General features: G+C 49.9%; 2 protein-coding genes across 3 annotated transcripts; one reads left to right on the forward strand and one right to left on the reverse strand.

Annotated features, from left to right (window-relative positions):
- Positions 1 to 697: 697 nt before the first annotated feature.
- pag1 (phosphoprotein membrane anchor with glycosphingolipid microdomains 1) lies at positions 698 to 21,589 on the reverse strand. 2 transcript variants are annotated; one of them, XM_086015550.1, is made up of 10 exons: positions 21,400 to 21,589; positions 18,567 to 18,873; positions 17,737 to 18,126; positions 8,777 to 9,012; positions 8,614 to 8,671; positions 7,293 to 7,389; positions 7,035 to 7,222; positions 5,667 to 6,056; positions 2,421 to 2,764; positions 698 to 2,334 (listed from the first exon to the last, which is right to left on the reverse strand). In XM_086015550.1, the coding sequence occupies exons 4-9, from the start codon at positions 8,962 to 8,964 to the stop codon at positions 2,435 to 2,437; spliced, it is 1,251 nt and encodes a 416-aa protein (XP_085871676.1). In that variant the 5' UTR covers positions 8,965 to 9,012; positions 17,737 to 18,126; positions 18,567 to 18,873; positions 21,400 to 21,589; the 3' UTR covers positions 698 to 2,334; positions 2,421 to 2,434. The 2 variants fall into 2 exon arrangements, with proteins under 2 accessions (XP_085871676.1, XP_085871674.1); XM_086015548.1 differs by having other exon boundaries at positions 698 to 2,764; positions 21,400 to 21,585.
- mrpl53 (mitochondrial ribosomal protein L53) lies at positions 19,952 to 21,650 on the forward strand. Its single transcript, XM_086015555.1, has 3 exons — positions 19,952 to 20,125; positions 20,487 to 20,599; positions 21,473 to 21,650. Exons 1-3 carry the CDS (start codon positions 20,031 to 20,033, stop codon positions 21,586 to 21,588), a joined length of 324 nt encoding a protein of 107 aa, XP_085871681.1. The 5' UTR covers positions 19,952 to 20,030; the 3' UTR covers positions 21,589 to 21,650.
- The last annotated feature ends 460 nt before the right edge of the window (positions 21,651 to 22,110 follow it).

Consider the following 22,110-nt stretch of genomic DNA (forward strand, 5'->3'; position numbering starts at 1 on the left):
CGACTAACAAATAGCCAAATTAATGTCAAGTGCAACATTTATAAAAAAAAACAAAAAAATTCTTAATATGTAATGTTGATAAATTTCCACAGCAGCCGGCCTTGTGTCATCAAATATTTAAGGTGCGGAGCGGCTAGTGACAGATGTGCCGCTAACTGCCACAGCAAAATGTGCTATGGACAGCAGCGAGATAGATGTGGGATGCTTGTAAGGCCGACAAATGGGATCATTAGAGCGGGCGGCGGTCGGGTATGTGTGCTTCTACCAGTTGACAAATTGAGGCGGGGATTTTGGGGGTGTGCATCCATCCACATGGCACTAAAACATCTCACTGTATCACATCATTTTCCTCAGGCGTCTTTATGACTTCCTCTGTGTGTGTGTGGGGGGGGGGATGCGCGTGCGTGTGTGGACACGTGCGATGGCGACACCAGAAAACAGTCATGTCACTCGTTATCACAAAAGCAAAACCTATCAGGTCGCCCTTTGGGATTAGCACTTGAGCATTCGCACATTTTTCACACTTGAGAATTTGATCCCAAATTTTAGTCGTATCTTCAGAGTTCAATCTACCAATGTCACGCAAGATTGAAAATTGCACTTCAGAATTGGGACCAAATCAAAGTTGTAGAAACATTTGGAGTTCAATCTGCCGGTGTCATGTGAGATCTCAAGTTGACCAAACTTATGACAGCAGTTCAGTCAGGCCGCATGTGTTTTTATTAACTTGAATAGCCACAAGTCTAATAATTCAAATAAAAACACACATACAGGGGGATTGTGTGACATTTACACAAACCATCATTGTCACAAGAAAACACACACACAAGAGTAAAACTCATTTTTTAAATAAGAGTACCACAAAAACAAAATGTACCAGCACACTGTACCAATTTCTACTTTTTTTCCAGACATCTGATTGGCTCATAGCTCAAAGCATAGTGACTAGCCATTGGACGATGCTGTTTGCACACATACTTCAGTGCTCTTCTAATAACAATGACAATTAAGAAAAGGACACAAAGATGCAAATATTCCCGCGGGTAAAGCTGGGTTAAAGGAGTGCTTTGTAGTGAGTATTGTTGTGCTACGATACACTTAAGCGATAACATTGAAATTGTGCAGAGGAAACAAAAAATACCGTACCACGATTGTAGTCCTTGTGCTTCGACGCCATCAAGGAAGCAAAGACGATACAGTGTACCGCAAGATCACGTACAAATCGTCTGCGTTGATAACTGAGAAAAATAACGTCCCAATTTAGCATGGCGTCCGCTCAAGATAACGTCATTAAAAAGTCAAGCTAACACGTACCAAATGTTTTCTGTCTATAAAAGCGCTAGAAACTTCGGGAAAAATCCACAGGGAATTTTCTTCTGGCGGGCGGGCGGGCGGGTGGACGGGCGGGCGGGCGGGCAGGCAGGCAGGCACACGTTCACATTGGCACGTCGTTGAAAATAAATAGCAAATTCACAGGAAAATGCCCAGGTGGGACCGCCGGGAACAACTAGGTAAAGGCATCTATTCCGCCCGCTACTGTCCCCATTTTCGGTGGCACCTAAAATACGTTGCTAGCATGTGGTCAGCTAGCATCGTGACCCAAGTGGGGCCGTCGAGGAAATCTCCAGAAAGGCGACAAAGTCACATCTACGGACTGCTGGCGCAAAAAAGGTGAGCTCTCAAAAGGCTTGGCGTGTAGGTGCCACCCCTGAATTTAAGGGTGGGCCCAGGTTGGTGGGAATGCTGGCTCCTTGAAGGGCGGCACCCTACAAATGGGACGGAACTCAAATTTTAGGGTGGATTCAAGAAGCTGGGCGAGTCGGGTGGGTCCTTGGACGTTGACGCGCGCAAGGTGGATCCTAGAAGGGTGCCACCCCTGAATTGGGCGAGAACTCAAATTTAAAGGTGGCGGCAGGCACAAGGCGGCCCCCCGGAAGATGGGCGCCTACAGTGGCACACACCTCTGACAAGCCAAATCGAAGGAGGGGTCACAAAGGGCGGGGCTCGGGCGGTCGACTCTCAACGCGTGCTGCTCGGAATTCCAACTCAAGCTTGAGGGTAAGGTGTGTCCTTGAAGGGTACTGCCACCGAATTGGAACGGGACTCAAATGTTGCGTCTTGAAGGGTTGGCGCATAGGGAGGGACCCCAAAGTTTGCCGCCCCTAATTTGGGACAGCGGTCAAGAGTCTGACTCTCTCTCGAACGCACGGATGCAGATGCTGCGGATACGGAAGCGAGGTGCTCGCTCACAGGTTTCGGTTCGTATCCAAATGGCATGCCGACACCTTTTCCCAAGTCCTCCGTCGGGAACGTTTGAAATTCTTCCGGTGTCACCTTTGAAATGCAGCACGTGCGGAATGATATGTCATTCGGAGGTATTTGCTACTACCAGGCGGGTATCAGTACCAACGGCGACTTGCCTACGAGCGGTCGCTCAAAGACGAGACATTTCCCGACCCAGGCCCAAGTCGCCCACGCTCTCGTAGTCCGGTTCCGAGCCGTCGGGCCCCTCCCTGCGCTGGTCGTCGGTGCCGCCGGCAGCCTTTGGGACGCGGATGCTCTCGTAGCCCGGGTCGGCGGCGTCCCGTGCCGCCGGCTGGGCGTAGACCTCCTTCACGCTGGCATACAGATCCCCGGAGGAGCCGGCCGGGGCCGGGCCTTTGAGCTCGGCGATGCTGCTGTAGGCGTGCTCCTTGTCCTCACGGCTCACGTTAGCGTCCTCCGCCGCCGCCGCTGCTCCGTCCTCATCGGAGCACTTGCAAGACTGAAACGCAAACGCGGCGCTTGATAGGTTAGCCACATTTACTAACTCAGCCGCTTGGCGCGGAAAGAGCCGTATTCGGTGACTTGGCTCACTATAAGTCCGGTGGAAAAGATCGGGTTTCTCAGCCGCTAACCGCCCGGCCGGCTTTGTTCAACCCGCTCTTTTCCATCTGACTTAGTGAGTCAGGAAGCAAACATATTTGATCATTTAGCCGGTTAGTGGCGGAGGAACCTCATTTGGCAACTTCTTCTCCAATCCTCACCAAGCGTATCTCAGTACTTTGTTCCGTGAAGTTTAACCCGCTTAAAATAGGTAAACGCTTCGACTGCAGACGGGCGGGCCCCCCCTGGTGGCTTCCCCCGGCTCGGAGCGTACCGTCTGATCTTCTGTCGTCTTTTCATTGTTTGGTGCTCGCCTCGAGCAAAGTGCTTCCGTCTGGGGAAAAGTGCGAAGGGCTCGCGTTGGGGGAATCGGGGAGCCTTTTCCGACAGCGCCTTCTTGTGGCTCTCGGGGGACGGCCGAGAGCGAAGCTACGCGCAAGGAGGGAGCACAAAGCGCGCGTTTGGAACAATCCTTCCCAGGAAGGAATCTACGCCGTCCCATGGAAAATCTTTGTTGCGTCCGAGTACGCTCGAAAGGGCCGGCGGGCGGGCGGGCCGGCCGGCCGGCGAGGACGCGATGATGATGATGGACGACGGCGCGCTACACCGTGGCTTCGGGAAAGACGGCGTGAGACCCGGTGGTATTAATGGGTATTAATCAATACACCTATGGATGCGCGATTGCTTTTATGGATCCGCCATACAATCCGCAGCTCCTAAAAGGCTTTTCAATTTAGCGCAAAGTGGCCTGCCAATTAGGCAGAGCGACCCTCACCGCCGCAGCATGCGCCCCTGAGGCGCACGTGTCGTTGCAAAGTCTTCCTGTCTTCTAATTGACGCAAACAATCGACGGTGGCCGGCGAGTGGACAAGGAGGCATCATTGGCAATGGCAGACATGAACGCTCTTTGCTACTTTAGCCAGAGAGCAAACAACCATTTGCTCATTTTGCTCCGTACATGGGGCACTAACGTCATCATTCCTTTGAGTGGAGTTCCCCCTTTAGGAGCAGGGAACCAGATTTTGCTGACATTGCTTACAGGCAAGGAACCGTATTTGCCAACGTTGCCATTTATCAGGTAAGCGAGCCTAATGTTTGGCAGACAAGGAATCGCATTTGGTAACTTGGCTCAAGAAACCATACTTGTTGTTGACTTGAAGGAATCATATTTGCTCACTTGCACGCACCGTATATACAGTGGATTACGGATTATGGGATGTCGCTTATACATATTGAGTGGACACAGAGACGACACAGTGAATGACACTAATCTGATTACATTGAGCGAGCCGGACCAGTCGTCCGTCGGGTGTCGATGCCGACGCCGTCCTCGCTGACATCTTCACTTCCTGTTACGCTCGAGCAGCAAAACAAAAACGACGCCGGCATAAGCAAAAGACACACTGTTGGATAGTGGAGGCGGGGGCCGTGACGCCGGCGCTCCCGGGAGCCCGTCAGGTGGCTCAAACTCATTTTCTAAAAGGCCCGCGGGCAAGGCGAGGCTCGCGTCCCGTACCGCCACGCCGGCCGAGCGCTCTCGTCCTTTGTTGACGTTCGATAGCGTTTGGGAGTCTTTACCGGCGGCTCGCCCCAGGGCATTTACATACAGTGCGGCCATGCCGGCGCATAAGACGGCGACGCACCATCATCCATCATGGCGCCGGAACAACTGTCACCGGACGAATAGCAGCTGGCTCTCTCGACCCCCCCCCCCCCCCCCTCCACACACACAAATGATCTGACAAGACAAATCACCTCCTGCTCGTATGCGGGTGTAAACCGCGGGGAGTCGGGACCACTCAGGGTTCATCTTAAATCAGCCGCAACGTGCACATATCCGCACCGTCTAGGTGTGCGGAATTCCCGCTGACTGTCCCAGAGGGCGAGCCAGAGGTCCGCAATATTAGGCACAGCTGAACAAAGAGCTGCTTGAACAAACCTGCTGTTTAAATGACGTCACGCTTTGGCGCGTTTGTGCGTCGTTCGATGTGGAAAGAAGTCGCTCTGGGACCGGAAATGAGCTAATTGGGCCAGGAAGCGTATTTGGTAACTTGGCAATCTGGCAAGCAAACCTATCTGATAGCAAGCAAAAGAAGCATAGTTAGCCACTTTGCCCTTTTTGGGACGAGGATACATATTTGGCAACATAAACTGAGCAAGAAAGCATTTTTGGGCTACTTTACGCTCGATTGGACAGGGAAGCATACTCGCGAACATTATTTATTGGGCAATCAGGTGAGGAACCCTATTTTGGTTTCTTAGCCCTTGATTGGACAAGAAATCGTGATTGTTCACATAAATAGTTGGCCGAGATGTATTTTGTAACATGGCAAACTGGGCAAAAAAAAAAAGGCAAAGAAGCACATTGACGGTAACAATAGCGGAGGTCAGGCAAGAAATGGTAGCTTACCTTTTTAGGCAATAAATGCATATTGGGTCAATTTCCCCTTTTGGGGCTAGGTCTAGGCATACTCGGTCATTTAAGCCTTTGCGGGCGGCAGGGAACTATCTATGGTAACATCGCTTTTGGAATAGAGACAATATTTGTAACTTCCCCCTTTTCTTGGCCAAGGAACCATATTTGGTAACTTGACTGGCTAAGGAACCTTATTTGGACCAGTAGCTCTGTAGGCACGCACGTGGAGGAGGGAAAGGTGAACAGGAAGCATCTGGCGAAAGCTTTATTTGCATTTCAAACGGTGACGTTTGGAGTTTTTTACGGCCCCAGCGTGGGCGCAGCGTGGCCGTAAAACGCGGCAGCGACACCTTGTCGCCTCGTAAAGCGCTAACGGCCGACCCACCTTCCCGTTGTGCAGCTCGGGCCCGGCGTGCCCGTTCATCAGCGCGGGCTGGTTGTCGTTTTCATCCAGAACTTTCTCCGGTAGCGGCGGGGGCAAATCCTCGGGTTCCTCCTTGAGCCCGGGAGACGCAACTCCGCCGCCGCCGCCGGACCGCCGCTTGGCCTCCAGGTCGGCGCTGTAGCGGCTCTTTTTGTTGCGGTCCACCGAGGCGTACTCGGGCGTGCCGGGGCTGCCGGCGTGGCCGTTGGCGAGGGGCGGAGGAGGGAGGGCGTCCGCCGTACCGTTGGGGAGGCCCAGCTTCTTTGGGGGGTCTTTGAGCTCCCTGACCGTCTCGTACAGGGAGTCCTCCACGCTGACGTCGCGGGACGCTGTCGACATGTCTTTCACCACCTGCGACCCACCCCCCACAAAAAAAGAAAATAAAAGGAGCGAACCATGACATGGAAAATGTTACTAACCACTACATAGCCACCCCCCCCCTTTTCTTTTTTTCAGGTTCCAAAAACACTATTGTCAAATAAGATATCGTAAAAATATGTATAAATAAAAACAATGGGAAAAAAGAAATACTGAATAGATATATTTTCTTAAATATCTTTTTTTTTTTCTTCAATACAGGTGCTGTACACTGACACAACACAAAATAAAATGATTTAAAACTGTTTCAATAAAAGAGGAATAGGTTTTTGAAAAAACAAAATGTAAATACGCACGACATTTTGTATGCATTTTGTGCGCTCCCTCCCATGACATTAAAAAGTACTAAAAAATGTCATGTCATGTCATCTTCCAAACCGCTTATCCTATATAGGGTCGCGGGGAGTTGCTGGAGCCTATCCCAGCCGTCAATGGGCGAAGGCAGACTACACCCCGAACTGGTCGCCAGCCAGTCGCAGGGCACACATAGACACTGTCACTGAGCGGGAATCGATCCCACGCTGCCCGCACACAACTCAGGCGTGTGTACCACTACACTATCAGCGGACACTAAAAAAAAAAAAAAAAAAAAAAAAAAAAAAAAATGTATTTTTTGAAAATACTCAAATTAACAAACACGTTTTTCTATTTCGAAAGAATATTTAGAAATGTTTTAAATTTGATTCAATATGCATAAATATGTTTACATTTACATAGAATATAACCGAAAATAACAAGAAACAAAAATGTGATCAAATATTTGCTGACCAGTATTAAAAACTTGAAAACAAATATACATGTAAAGAAGAGTAGTGACAAAGAAAGACAAGAAAACAATCTGTTTTGATGAATTTGACAAATACTTTTTCATTTGGGCTCAATGTATATGCATTGATTTGTCACAACCTTTCTGCACGCCATTGTTTTTTCATTTGGTGGCCTACTGCTCACCTCATAGGTGCTGTCGCCTGACGCGGGCGGGGCGCCCGGCGGGGCGCCCGGCGAGCTGCCGGGCGAGCTGCCGGGCGGGATGCTGGGCAGCTGGCGTCCCTGGGGACACTTGGACGACCTGAGCTCCGACTGGCCGGAGGGCATCTCCTCCGACGGCTGGGGGCTGCTGGCTTGCGTGTCTGTGAGGACTTGACAAGCACGCAGCACAATTAAGTGTCCGGCGTGGCCAGCGGCGGAGAGTGAGGCGCCGCGACGTACTTGTACCGCTGGTGAAAGGCCCGTTGCGAGAGCTGCTCACGCACACGTCCGTCACCGGACTGTCGGCCGACTGGCTGACGGTCTCTTTAGCCGACGTCTGGAAAGGACATAAACGTCGTTAGCCAAATAGCGTAGTACGTCTTATTTGAACATCTTTGTTTTCCAAAAGAAAAAAAAAAAACTCTTTGAAAGTAGCAGATATATTAAAAATATGATTGTAGCACAAGTTTGGAATAAAAATTGCGAACTAACTTACTCCCGTGGCAAATGCTTGTGGTTTTTAAAGATCAAAATGCCGTCTTAAAATTAAATCGAGCATCGCCACACTTGCTTCATCTTCTCATGAAAAGCAAAGCCAGGGCCTGCCCTCCTCCTAACTACGTTCGGTCCGGGAGGAGTTGCGTTGCGTTGCGTTGCGTTGCGTTACGTCGCATGCACCGATGACAAAAAAGTGGCTTTGAAGCAGTGACGTTTGAACCATTCCTTGAAAACGCAAACTGCCCCTATGCCTAGTTGCACAAATGGTGCACAAATCCGTGTCTTTTGGGTTAATGCGCACACAGCGGCTGTACCGTCCTTTGCTGGCTTCTGGAGAAAAGCGAACACACGAGTCTGCGTTGAAACGACAACCCTGACAGTCATGGGCAGACATCCTGCAAGATGAAGGTGGCATCTCTAAACAAACAGGTGAGAAGCGTCAGCCTCTGCAGAGTTCAAAAAGAAATCAAACAACACCTCCTCTCCTCCTCCGCCTAAGCGAAAAACGAACGCGTCAGGACTAGTTCACATAAGGACAAGGAGATCTTTTTCTGGGCCTTGTTTACCTTCTGCAGAGGGTTCCAAGCACAAGACAGACAAAAGCGACACCCAGTGGACGCACGCGGTCAATGCAGCGCCACTCTCAATGACGTCATCTTGTAGCGCCGTCAACAAAACAAGACTTTCTTTTCATGTGATGGAAGCGATTAATTCTGACGAAGAGAAGTGTCAATGCGATAACATGTGTCTTTAAATCTAATTCTGACGAAGAGAAGTGTCAATGCGATAACATGTGTCTTTAAATCTAATGTCATTACACGGTTGCACTCATAAATTTACATAACCTGGCAGAAATGGTCAAATACTGGCAATCCCATTAAAAGGAAATGTTTTTGGCCTAATCATTCATGTTTTCTTTGAATTGTACTCCACATTTTCAACTGATTTAAATTGAGCATTTTTGCAGTGTGAAAAATGTTTTTGGGTGTTTTTTAAATCGCGCGCGCGCGTGTGTGTGTGTGTGTGTGTGTGAGCGCGCGTGCGTGCGTGTGCGCGTCCTCACGCCATCCATGAGGTCCACTCTGTCTCCTGCTGAATGCCCAACGGCTGCTTTCTTCTGCCTGCAAAAGACAAAACGGAGCCTTTGTATCAGAATTTTACTCGAGGTTCTTCTCAGTCGATTGCGCCAGATGAAGACTGCATCTCCCATCATGCATTGCACTCACCCGCGGCAACCGGTGCAGAGCAGCAGTAAGACGGACACCAGCAGCAGAGCGGCCAGGGTGCTGAGGGCGGCCACCGCGGCCAGCTGGCCGCCGCCCAGCCAGGCCGCCGCCCCGCCCCCCGCCCCCGCCCCCATCCCCATCACGGCCGCCTCCGGCCCCCACAACACGCCGCTCAGCAAGGGGGCCATGATGCATCACACCAGGACAGGACAGCACATCGGACAGGCGCCGGCCGGCTACAAGACAAAACAAATTGTATCAAAAATGTTTCATTCAATAACATTTTCAATTTGCTGACTTTTTTTTGATTATGGATGCTGAAATCAATGTTTGTCATATTAATGCGCAGACATCGACAAAGCAAAAAGATAAATGAAAAATAAACCGCACAGACATCTTGAATAAGAATAAGAAGGCCTTTATTGATCCCACAGTGGGTACTTTTGGTTTTCACCGTTATGACTAATTATCAAGCTGTCATCCGTCATCCTTTTTTGGTGGGGACATCACTGAACCGTATTTGCAGAATTGGACTGCGCTTGCTTGAACGTCGTTACACGCGTTGCGTAATCGTGACACGTCCTCGTCAAGGGGAGCGAACAAAGTGTTGATTGTGCGGCAGGTGGCAGCAGAGAGCAGCGGAACAAAGTGCACTTGTGCTGCAGTGTGTGCACACAAGTCAACATCAGCAACCCGCTCACATCCGCTTCAGCCGCAGTCCATTCGACAGCAAAAAAAAAAAATCGCCGTGCCGGCGGGATTTTTGGATGAAACAACGAATCCTTGAAAGTCGGGCGCCATTGCTCACAGGGAACCCATCTTGGGGGCTTTAGACTCGGGCCCTTGGACTCGATGCGCTCGGCGGGCACCGGTCGCGGCACGCGCAAGGCCGACCCAACGGTCCACATTGATGGATCGCAGGAAGCCCGATTCCGAAGCTGACAACGTTTGCCCTTTTCGGGGAAGAAAAAGGGATGCGAGCGGGTAGCCTGCCGGTGACTAATAAGCCGCTCGGCCTTGAATTGTGGCTTGCGATCGAGAATGACGGCGTGCTGCGGCGCCGCGTCGCCACGGCAACACTCGGATGCGGAAACAGCAAACAGCTTTGAGTACTCGACTGCAGCATCGCGCTCCACAGTCTCCACTTTGTGGCACGTCGCCCTCATTCTACTCTGGGAGAAAAAATGGCCTCCTTCAAGCAGGAGACTCCAGTGTTGTTTGCTCGCAAGTCTTGATGCCGTCCTCCGTCTCCACTTGGTCCATAGTCTCCTGTTGGATTCAATGAGTCTCCTCAACATGTTGCTGCTTGTGGTTTTGCAAACTGAAGACAAACAAGACTGCCCTCAGTCTCCCCTTGAATCTTTTTTTTTTGAAATCACGACTAAGAACTAAATACAAAAGTCCCCCTTTGCCTGTCAGCGTGTTTTTCGCAAGACTGCCCTCAATCTCCTCCTGGATGAAAAAAAAAGAAAAAAGTGTTTTCTCACCATAGCCAAGGAGATGCTACATTCAATGCCGCGTGTTTTTTGAGCTGGGGACAAACAATATTGCCCTCAATCCTCAATTGCATTTGACACATTGAAGGCGGCGCGCTTCTGGCAGTTACCTGCCGAAGCCAATCTGCCACGGCCGCACACGCTGGTAGACATCCCGGCCCCCGCCCCGGCCCCCGCCCCGGCCCCCGCCCCGGCCCCCGCCCCGGCCCCCGCCCCCCGAAGGCCATTTGGCGAGCGGGGGCGGGTGGGAATAAGACAACGCCGGCAGACGTGACCACGTCGAGCGGGCGGCCGGCCGACCGGCATGTGTTGCCGTGGCAACAGCTCCCACGGGTTTGCCGTGACAAATGGAGCCCTCCTCCGGAAAGCAGGAAACAGGATAAGTGCATCATCAATTGGTGTTTGATTAAAGTAACAGCCCCGCCCATTAATAAATCAATTTAGCAATTGCACTTGGGCCATTAATGATTCATCCACGCGGTACATTTTGGCAAAACGGTCCGTTTTCTGTCCCTGGGTCCATAAAGGCGCTCTTGGACGACTTTGGACTTTTCCTTTTTTCTCAGGAAAATAGGGTTATTTGAAAACACGGTTATTTTCCTTCCACAAAATGGACGACGAGTGCCACATTTTCACACTGCAAAATGGATGACAAGAGTTGTATTTGGACGCTCAAAGAGAGAGGACAAACACGATACTTTCTTCCGCCGCGCCACACATTTTGGCCTGTTTCTCTCTCTGACCCTCGGGGGACGTCAAGCAAAAAGGAGTACGCGTTGAGCTCCTTTGCGGCCTCCAGGAAGCGGCCCGACCGACTTTGGCAGGGTGCGCGCCACAAGTCAGTAAAAGCGCAGAAGACATTTCATTTCCTCTTTTTTCGAGTCTGAGCTCGCCGAACCATATTTGCCCAGCGTTCGCGTTCGCACGCTCCACTTTCACTTCCGTACGTCATAAAAGCCAACCGGGACGCGTCAAACTAATTTACACCATCAAACAAGAGAGAAGAAAAAAAAAAAAAAGCAGCCCCGTCATTGCTGCGTCACATGACAATGGATTCGAATCAACGACGCAATGTCATCTAAGTCATAATGAAGGCTTATCGCCTGCGAAAGACAATCGATGAATCCAAATGACGGCACGTTACTAAACGGCAAGGTTGCGAAAGTCTCCTTTCTTTGCGAACCTAATGTACGTAGTAACACACGTACTATACCGCCTCCCGGTGGCCAAGGCCAAACATAGGAAGCGCCTCGAGGGCAGGCAGGGGGCACGGGAACGATCGCAGCCGGTGGGACAAAAGCAACGCCTCCCTTTTCAAATGTTCTAGGTGGGACAAAAGCAACGCTTCCCTTTTCAAATGTTCTATTCGACTCGCGCAATTGTACTTGATGCGCTTGGCCAAGTGAGGAAATCGCAATGTGTCAATCTTAAAACGGATTCTTGCCGGTCGACATTGCTCGACAGCCGTAACGTCTCGTTTGAAAGACTCGATGACACGCGGAAAGTGCCATGAGCGCCGCGCCAAAGCCATGACGGGAGGCGGCGATGCGAAGCAAAGCAAAGCAAAGCAAAGCACATCCGGCAGGGGGCGCCACCGCAAGCGAGACCGACTTTGGCCTTGTTTAAGCAGCTTGAAAAAGTCTGCCGTAATCCTCCCACGACTGATTTCCTTGAAAGCGGGGGAGGACAAATCCCGCAATTTGCGAGGGATCGCTGCGGACGCCGACCGGCTGTCGGAGCTCATCGGGAAAACGAGGGGGGGAGGGGCGTGCCTTGCCGCTGCGGCGCTGAACGAACTCAAATAGGCCCCGCGAGGAAGGACGGGAATGCAGCCGCATGAGAGGGGAAAACATCAATGGGTGGTGTTTTTCTTCAAGTTCAAGTCTTACAGTCAACGCACTCATTCATCCAGAAAGTATGCCGCCCGCATAGCGGAGGGACAAACTAATGGCAGCATGTCGAATAAGGTCGCAGAGAAAGGCTACACGGAAGCCACGTGAAAAGCGTTTCAGTAGAAACGAGGTCTAATCGAGGAAAAGCACTAGAGTGTCGTCCAACGTGACGCTTCAAAATTAAGGAAGAAAAACAAGCAGAGAAAAAAATCTCTCCCAACAGGTGGCGCCATGAAATAGAACCAGGACACACAATTAGGCGATGGAGCTAATAAAGCAAAAGAAAAAAATCAAAGCACCCAAATGGCAACATCATCATCATCATCGTCATCAGACCGCTGCTGCTGTCGTCAAGCAGCTGTCGCCGCGGGTCACGGGGTTGCTAGGGCGATGGAAGAGGAGGCTGGCATCCTCATTTTCATGCGGCGCTTGGCATCCGAATCTGCGCTTTCAGCCGTCTGTCTGTCAACGGACGTTTGTCCCGGCCTGGCGCTCAACGGTTGCTGCCTCAAAAACCGGGAAAATTCTCATGACGTGTGGGGAAATTTTCCGTTTCAAAGTTTCAAAGCAAAATGGCAGACTTGCTTGCAGCCGCGTCTTCATCTCATCAACTCACGATAGACGATGTCGACCAAATTCTGCGTTGCTGGCTCAAACTGGCTTTGGGGGCGGACGGTTTTTTGGGGGGGGGTTTTCTTCCCATTTCCTGGGGGCAGAAGTACACTAGAGGGGTTTTTTTGTGTTTTTTTCTTCCCATTTCCTGGGGGCAGAAGTACACTAGAGGGGTTGGACTAGGCGAGAGGCACTTTGCGGAGATGTCGGGTCGCCTGTTGTTGTGGTTGCCGGTCTCCCTTTCGTGATCGATGGCGACTGGCGCTCGGTTGTTCGACGCGCCAGCTCTTTACTTGGCGTAATCCCGGCCGACGCGACGGTTCTCCGCTTGAATGGAACGAAAAGGACGTGCGCGTTAAGCACATGTTTGTGGCCTGTAATGTTAGGATTACTCTGCGATTACCGCGCTGCCTGGTTTTTATAGGCTTAGCGTTTAGCGTAGATTTTGGCTAACGCGGCCGATAATCGCAACGGCAGACGTATAATTACAAGACGGGCTTTCGGCGGAATTATCGGCACTAATATGCGATGGTGTCCCGAACGGTAGCTGTATCTTTGGGGACAATTGCAATGAAGCTACGGACGCGCATACACCAACGAATTCATTCATCAGTCAGATTAGTGTGAAATAGCTTTTATCGGTTTGGGAAGCGAGCCACATGCTGAAGCCCCAACACAGGACGTGAGCCTTTTGTCGACGGACGACGCGAGCCGCGTTTTCCTGCTTAGCCACGAGCCTTCGAAGCAAAGTCGTGGCTTTGAAACGGGGCGGTCCGAGCCATTTGACGACCCCCCCCCCCCCCCCCCAAATCCGCCCCCGCGCCCCGCCGCCTGGACCGCGGTAATCCCCCGGCGACCCAGAAAGTTCTTTGTGGAGCAGGCGGCAACGCGGGCCGGAAGGCGAGCCGCACAACAACGGCGGCGGCAACACTTTGGACGGGACGGAAAAGTGTAGCAACGGCTTTCGGTCCAAATCGCTTGAAAAGCGCAACCTTTTGGCTGTTGGTCTCCAACATTTTGGAGCCTGAGAACGTAAACGTTGAGTAGGGGGCCAAAGAAACGCAACGTTAATCAAAGTAGCGAGGACTTTTGGACCGCGAGTTCACACCATTCTGCATACGCCAACATTTGGCGGCCCAAAAGCTCCTACTCGGCGCAAATGACCGGAAAGGGGCCAGCGCGCTTTTGAACCCAACATGGCGATAATACAGCAGCGCTGCACACCGCTCCGAACATTTCACACGCTACATTTCTCATCCACTAAATGTGTGTTTTTGGAAGAAATGAGATGAGCTACGCGTACAGCACTTCACACATATTGTGCTGCTCCGATTGTAAAAACGTGCCTTCAAGTGGACGCGGTTTGGGAGCCGCGCCGCCGCCCACCGTCAGTTGCTGAGCTCTGCGGGACAGCGGCGCTATTGTTTGGGCCGGCGCTGGGGCGGGGGAGTCGGGATTGCCGGCGGCTTTCCGCTTCTGTTTGCCTGACGAACGACGGGAATGAACAGCCGCAAACAACCGCCAACGTCTGTTGGCGCGCGTGAGCGACGGGCTTTGCGACGTTCCTTTCCGCGTACAGTGATGAGGTCGAACGACGCGGCAAGGCCGCGCTAAGTGATTAGTGTGGCGGCAGTGGGACATTATTGATCTTTGCTAACAGTACGTGCACTGAGTGTGAGAGTGTGAGAGTGTGTGTGTGTGTGTGTGTGTGTGCGGAGCTGTGACCATTTCATTTCTGGACGTGGGCAAAATGATTGGGCCTGGGGCTCCAGCCATCATATCATATGTTTACAAATCCATGAGTATACCAATAGTCCCATTAATGGAATACTAAAGGTCTTCACGTTTTCCACGGTAGTACCAGAACTGGGCACTTGACCCTTTTTCTCCGGCCACATTCCTAAACATTGTCGGCCCCCGCCCCGTTCCGCCCCCAAAAAGAAAAACGAGCGTCCGTGATTGACGTCGCCGCGGGAGGGACGCTAACGGCAGCGGCTTTTTAAGGATCATTAGCTGGCTAATTTACTATTCCAACCCGCGGTGGACACGCTTCAAATGCGCCACTAGCATTTAGCCAACGTGCGCGTGCTTCCTTGCGTTGCGAGCCCCGGGGTTGGATTTCTTTGGCTGCAATAATTGTAGAGAAGGTCGTAGAAGAAGAAGAAGTCGCAGAAGTCGTCGTCAAGTTACTTATTTATTTTGCACTCTTGCCCTCCTTCCCGGCCTTCAAAATAAAAGCATATACCACAATCTGGCCGTTGCGGGAGTAGAAAGAAGCCTCAAAAGAAGCCTTTCACCGAGTAGGCCGAGATGATTTTTGGCCGCCTGGCCAGCACGTCACACGCACGAGGGCCGGACTAAAGTCCACTTCCGGCCATTTTTAAAAAATGTGTCATGTCATGTTGCTATTTTTAAAAGAGCCGGCCGTGTTTATTGTCACAAAGCCGTGCGCGTGCGCGTGCAAGATCTTGTGTATCAAGCATGTAAATGGGAGGGAAGCCGTGTCGGAATTCCCCCGCCGTCTCTTCCTGCGTTGAGCAGCAAAGGAAGTCAATATAGTAGCGGTCATTTAAATCATTCAAATCAAAAGGAACAATGAAGCAGAAGCGCCGCCGCCGCCGCCGATGAAAAGCAACGAGCGGGGGAAGAAAAGAGTCACGGGTCAAAGCGGAGCGGAAGCGTGGCCAAATGAAGCCTCCAAGCTGCTAATTAAGACAAGCAAAGCAAAGCAAAGCGTCGTCGCCCGCGTGCTCGGAGGCCGTCCTTAATCCTTTGAATGGCAACGGTCCCAAACGCAGCCTCGGCAAGGTGACGTTTGGGAGGCATGGCGAGTGGAGCCCCAAAAAAGGACAAGGGAAAGCGCGGCATTCTGCACGGGCCGGCGGCCAGCGTGCATCGGGACAAACGGGCCCGCTTTGAATGGCGCTGCGGCGTTTGAGGTGCTGGCCGGCCGCCCGCGGTCGGCGCGCCAATGAGGTCGGCTTTGTTGCGACTGCCGACGGGCCCCGGGAGCGCCTGCCGGGCGGCCTTTCCGCCGCGCGCCACAAACGGGCAAATCCATTCTCAGAAGGTCAGCGGCTCCGGCGACGAGGATCAATATCCTCTTTTGATTATGGCAACCGCCCCTCCCGCCTTTTCGTCGTCCTCATCCGACGGATCAAATGTGCCTTTTTCCGTCCTGGCAATTTGCCCGCGTCGCTGCTCTGCGTGAAAAAGGAACGGCGGGCCTGAAATGCATCAGCAAATGGGCAACTTTTGGAATGAGAAGTGGAAGGTTGTCAATTCTCCAGCTAAAGAATGACTTTGCGGTATCGCGCAATCATTGCAACGAAATGTGCATATTTTGCCGTAGCGACGGGCGAGAGGGTGTTTTTCCCACAAAGTGAACATCGAGGGTTATCCATCCATCCATTATCTGTACCGCTTATCCTCACAAGGGTCGCGGGCGTCGAGGGTTAAAAAAAACAAAACAAAATTCACAACCCTACATTTTTGTAACGTGAACAAAAAAGACAAAATATCACTGCGGCAGTCGTTCATTAGATAGAATGTAAAGACTCATGCGATCTGTGTCCCATTTTTAGCTTCAACTAATGGACATTGTGCTGCTCCTTGTGTTTGAAGCCTCTTTCTTGACAATTGCTCGCAATCGACCAAAATGCCCACTTGTTTTAAAGTTGAGTTGAGTCTTCCGCCACCGCACATATCAGAAATTGTTGCTCCCAAATCTAAGCATGACTTTTTTTTTTTTTTTAATCATCCGGATGACAGCACGCATGGCAAAAAAAAATTGTACGTCAGTCGTATCTCCAAGCATCACTGTCATCCCAGCTGACGTCCCAACACTGACGCTACATCGAAAGGCGGCAAATTTGCATATCGTCTTATTCTGCACCTTTTAGACTTGCAAAAAATGAATCTTGACTGGCAGTGTGAAATGAGCTTGCGGGAAACTTACAATAATTAGCTGCACCTCCGACTGCGTTGCAAAACTGATCGATTGAACTACTGATAAAAGGGCAAAGGCCCGCTACAGTTAAATGAACATCACTCGCAAGGCTACGAATTGAGGAAACGCATCCACCTATAGGTGTAGATTTGCCAAAGCCAAATCGTCGCTCTCCGGAACATTCTTGGAAGCCTTTTGCGCCCTTTAACACGCAACAGCTGCAATCATCACCAATCATCTACCGGTACTTTCATTCCATGTCGGCAGGCTGTGGATTCCCTCAAGATGCCGTCCTGCAACATTCCCTGGCATGCAGTGCTGCAATTCCTAAAACGCGGACCTTCTTTTGCACCGATCGTGCGCTGTTGACGAGCACAAGGACACTCAGTTGCAAGCGCCAGCCCGGACGACAAAGTGCAAATTGTGAGCGCTCGAGTCGACTTTTTTTTCTTTTCTTTTTTTTTTTTTTTTTGGTGAGGCCGCTGCAGGGAAGACGTGCTGCCAAGAGGAGGCAGAGGGATGCGGCTGCACGCATTGCAATAACATGCAGGGGAGGACTCGAGGACATGTTATTTAGAGGGGGGGGGGGAAATACCCCATCATTTTTGAAAGTGCATTCAAAGCCAGCCACGAGGATAGGCACACCTGCACTTTGTGACAACATCCAAAACACATGTTTGTGGTCGGCAAAGATCAAAACGGTTTGGTTTTGTGCTGACACGCTGGCTATCGGTATTGCGGGTGTGCCTAATGAAGTGTCCAGTGTGAGTGACAGGTTTCCCCACCCACATTCTTGGTCGAAATGTAAACACGAGGGCGGTGGGGGCTAAGGCAAGATGCGTTCAATATCACTGGAATCGACAGCGCTTTTTGCAGTCATGATGAGGAAACGGGCAACAAGTCGCCGCTCAAGCCTTGCCGCTCGCATCATTATTCAGTTCGACGCCTGCAGGTTCCTACATACACATTGGCATACAACTTAAACAAATAGGGGGGGGGGGAAACACGTACCTCACGGGGGTCTTCCACGTCGCAGTTTTCCCGCCGTTGGAATGCGTCGTTTAGCTCCGTTAAGCGTCCCCCGTTGTCGTGGTGTCGCGCCCCGGTGCAAGATGGAGGCGCTGTCGTACCGGGATGCGGCTGTGGCCGTCTTCAAATTGCGTACATTTCTCCAGAGGAAGCGAAAAAGGAAGCGAAAATCGAAGCCGAGGCCAAAGCCAAAGCCAAAGCCAAAGCCAAAGCCGCCGCCGCCGCAACCGCTGCTGCTGCCGCCGCCGCTGCCGCTGCTTGTGCCGAGTGAGCGCCGCTGCCGCCCCGCCAGCGGCGCGCCGCCTCAGCCGGCCAGCCAAGTAGCCAATCAGGGAGCGCATTGCTACCGCAACGTCTTCTGGGTAATGGAGTCTTCAGACAAAAAAAAGAACGTTTGTTTTTGTTAGTTTCGTTCCTTTTTTTTAATTATTACAATTCAATCATCAAGCAATTATTTAATCAATGCATGCCAAATGCTAGATTTACATATAAAACCGTTTATTTTAATAACAAAATAAGTCATGTGTTGCTTTATAATTGACTTAATCACAATTCATCAACCAGCTACTGACTAAAATAAAACATGTTGAGGTACATTCATTTTTTTCACATGATAACAGTTTAATAGCAATTGAAATAACAGCTAAATGAATACAACAAATATGAAAGAAGAGTTACGGTATTCCTAATCATGTCAAATGTTCTTGTAGGTAAAGGCTGACAGGCACCAAACAAAATGACAAAGGTGCATGTTTTCATCTGTGCATAGGCATAATGTTAATGTTAAAAGTCCTTAAATGGTGCAGGCGTACCTAACATTGTGGCGAGGAAGTGTGCGGTGCATCATTTTCAAGGCACCTTCTACTTTGCACAAACTGCAACACGTTCCATTCCCGTTGTAACGGTAACAATCCTCCGTCCACCAATGGAACGGCCGCCTTTCTGGCACATGTCTTGCAAGCAACGGACGGTGCTTTCTGCAGTTAAATTCATTTTGCGGTCTGGAGATGAAGGCAGAAGTCAGAGCGAGTTTTCACTTCCCCCTCCTGCGAGTTCTTTTCAAGGGCGTGTGAAGCACCAACCAAGCAACGTGTTGTTATCCTGCATGCGGCCTCCTTCCTGAAACACAAATGTGACCGCCTCCTGTGACAGTTAGTGGAGCCAAATGCCAGCTAAATTTAGACGGAGACTCCAGCATTTCCTCGACACACACCCACACACACGCCGAGTACTGTCGATGCTTATTTGAGTCATTTTTAGGGCTCGCGCTGTAAGAGAGTGGCGACAGTGTGGAACAATAAATGGTCAGAGGGGCGGGGGAGTGGGGCTCGGGGGGGGGGGGGGGTATGACCTGAAAGAATGGGTTGGCTATTGTTTGCATGCAGCACTGCATGCGTCAGGGACAGCACAACTGCTATATTTTTACAACATATGTGTTGCCTCCAGGAGTGAGACCGCCCCACCAAAACCACACTCAGACGGGTGGAAGAACATTATTGCATCCGGCACCAGTGGACACGTGGGCCGGGTGGCCAAAAATGTCAAAACATCTCTGTAGGATACCATTATTAGAACTATAATTCAGCAATGATTTAATAAAATGAATAAAGATTACAAACACATGAAAAAATGGTTTCGTGCATATTTAAAATCATTCGCTTTAACAACAAAATAATAGTTGATTCTTCTGTTTTAATAATTGAATAAGAATTACTGAACAAATGACATAAGACATGTTAACTGCAAATGTAAGTGAGCTTGATTTGACTTGATTTAAAATATATAATTCAAGAAATGATTTTACTTGAGACATGATAAACAAATGAACAGGACTTCTGTCAATACATTCTAATGGACCAATTTTGGGGAACAGATGTCTAAATTATTGCAACAAATATTGCACACGAGACATTGCCTCTACTTTAGCAACCCTGTTAAAAAAGGTTCCCAAATTAAACGCGTTATTAATATAAAAGAAGAGTAAAAACATATTTGATTTCTTTTTTCTAAATCCATCTGCTGGGCGTGGTTTTACCCTGCACACAAAATGAAAATAAACAGAAAACAAAATCATAAAATAAACAGGCGAAAACCTCGTATTTCTGACCACTAAAATCCAAATTTCCGTGACAACGGGTTAGTAATGACTAAACCGACATCTCGTAAATTGGACGTCGAAGAGCTCGCGGAGGAACTTTTACTTGTCCTCTGGCGCCCTCTGGTGGCCACTTGTGAATATGGCGCTGCTCGTCGCGAGGTGAAAGGTGAAAACAAACATGGCGGCCGCCGGCAGAGCGACCGTGGTGCTGAAGGCGGTGAAGAAAATCGCCGTCCACTTTTGCCCCTTCGAGGCCAACATCCGATCGACGCGGTAAGACGTGCGTGGATGGACTCGGGGCGTTTTGCAACGCAACTAATAACCGCAACTGACAACAACAAACGGTTTCTCCACGGGTCGCCGCGTTAGCACGTTGCTAATGAGCCATTTCTCTACTGGAGTGTCATTAGTGTCCGCCACTTTCCGTGTGCAACAAGCCAACAAAATGGCAGTCATGTGCAGTTTAGGCTTGTGGCCGTGTTGTCCGGCTGGATAAGTGCCAACTACTGTATGTAGATAACCTATGTTAAATTGTATCGATATCTTAATAAAAGTCAGGTTTGCTTAAACGTGCCACTATCGCAACGGACTTTATTGTATGGAATCTGAAACGTGTCTTGGTCGCCTCCTCTAGAGAATTCCTGGTCGCGGTGGGCTCGGAGAGGGCCAGATCGACCAATTTAAATTGCGAGGTGATATCCACGGTGAAACACGACAAGTCGGAACCTGTTGTTGATGTCACTTATGGTAAGTCTGGGTCATTTATTTGCACCGAAAAATAGGTGACAGCTGTCAGTAACCTGAGCGAGCAGATGCGCTGCAAATGTGCAAACGCTATCATGGTGGTACAATGAACCGCCCTCACACGGAACTCTAATTGCCCGTCGATGCTTCAAGATGGTGGCAAAGCGCAACTTTTGTCAGAGTGAAGCTCATCAAGTCACTGTGACAGTTTGTTGGCGCCAAAATGCCACCAGATGGCAGCAGAGTGAAATATGTTGATTCACTGAACCTATATGGCTCAAACTGGGAGCCCCACCCTACGTCATATCATTTTTAATGTGAGAAAACATTCCGGTAAAAAAAAACAAAACAAACAAAAAAGGATTGGCAAAACAAGCATGGACCAAATGAGTAGTAGCGTGTAGTAATTGTTTGGGATGTATCAATATATAAAATACAAGACGGATGTCGAATCCACTTTTTTTACACGAGCTAGCACCGGAAAAAAAAGACTTCTCTCTCCAAGTGCTGCCATAATGACCAACATTGACATCCTCTAGTATAGTAGGCCTAAGTGTTTGACAAAAATGAGGCATAATTGAAATGATAACGTGATGGAAACATTATACCTAAGTCTTAAGTTTTGAAACCAATTCAATTTGACTGAGCTTAAAAGACAATTACCTGGGTGGCAGTTATTTGTTTTGGATTGATGATTTGTTGTCATTTGTCATGAGTCAATGAGCGAAAACACAAGCATCTCTGCCATAGGTCAAGAGCAACTCGCCGTCCTATTGTGTGCGCGCTGCTTGACTTCTACTCACACTTAACTTCGTCCGGCCATTGTGTCATTGTCCTGACGAGATCCTCCCCGCTTGTGTCTTCCTCCCTCCTCAGTGGACGGCGAGCGGCTGTTGATGAAGGGCGCCAACCTGGCCAGCAGCGAGATGCTCAGCGCCTTCCATGCCCGATGCGTGGCCAAGGACCCCCAGGCCAAGGCTGCAGCCAAATAACAAGAATCAATCAACTCTGTTGTACATAAGTGGATGTTTGTAATAAAATATGTATGATTTGATTTTTACCTGATTGTTTTTTTCCCCCTGCCCATCAAGTCGATCCATGTTGCGTCATATGCTTGATTTTGCGGCCAAAAAAAATGAGGGAGGACATTTTGCAAGGAGTGACCTTTAATACACAAGTGGGTTTTTCTTTTTTGTATTGAACCACTGAAAAAAGGTTGACCAAACAAAAACGACTACCTTTCACCCAGTCCTTCCCTGGAGTCTCTTTGTGCGCTTTAAATAGCCCAAGTATTGACTGTATTTTTAGGCTAAAGTAGCATTAACTACACTTCAATGGAACGGTTCATCATTCGAGGGGATGGAGTCTGTCTGTATTGAGGCTACATTTACCAGCCCTTCGTCAAATGACATCTTTCGAACAAACCAGTCATATACTCGTGTGTAACAACGTCTGAAGTGGTGAAATAGCGTGATGACACCGACCCATCATTTCAATATATACATATATAACAA

This window comes from Filicampus tigris, chromosome 18 (genome assembly GCF_054856515.1).
Source record: "Filicampus tigris isolate MCC_2025a chromosome 18, RoL_Ftig_1.0, whole genome shotgun sequence".
Lineage (NCBI taxonomy): Eukaryota > Metazoa > Chordata > Actinopteri > Syngnathiformes > Syngnathidae > Filicampus > Filicampus tigris.

What these genes read in the sequence shown, in the direction of transcription:
- pag1 (XM_086015550.1), bottom strand. Translation starts at nt 8,964, where the DNA reads ATGGCCCCCTTGCTGAGCGGCGTGTTGTGGGGGCCGGAGGCGGCCGTG. An exon ending in GCCTTTCACCAGCGGTACAA is followed by an intron (nt 7,223 to 7,292) that starts GTACGTCGCGGC and finishes GTGCTTGTCAAG; the next exon opens with TCCTCACAGACACGCAAGCC. An exon ending in CAGGCGACAGCACCTATGAG is followed by an intron (nt 6,057 to 7,034) that starts GTGAGCAGTAGG and finishes GGTGGGTCGCAG; the next exon opens with GTGGTGAAAGACATGTCGAC.
- mrpl53 (XM_086015555.1), top strand. Translation starts at nt 20,031, where the DNA reads ATGGCGGCCGCCGGCAGAGCGACCGTGGTGCTGAAGGCGGTGAAGAAA. An exon ending in GCCAACATCCGATCGACGCG is followed by an intron (nt 20,126 to 20,486) that starts GTAAGACGTGCG and finishes CGCCTCCTCTAG; the next exon opens with AGAATTCCTGGTCGCGGTGG. An exon ending in TGTTGTTGATGTCACTTATG is followed by an intron (nt 20,600 to 21,472) that starts GTAAGTCTGGGT and finishes CTCCCTCCTCAG; the next exon opens with TGGACGGCGAGCGGCTGTTG.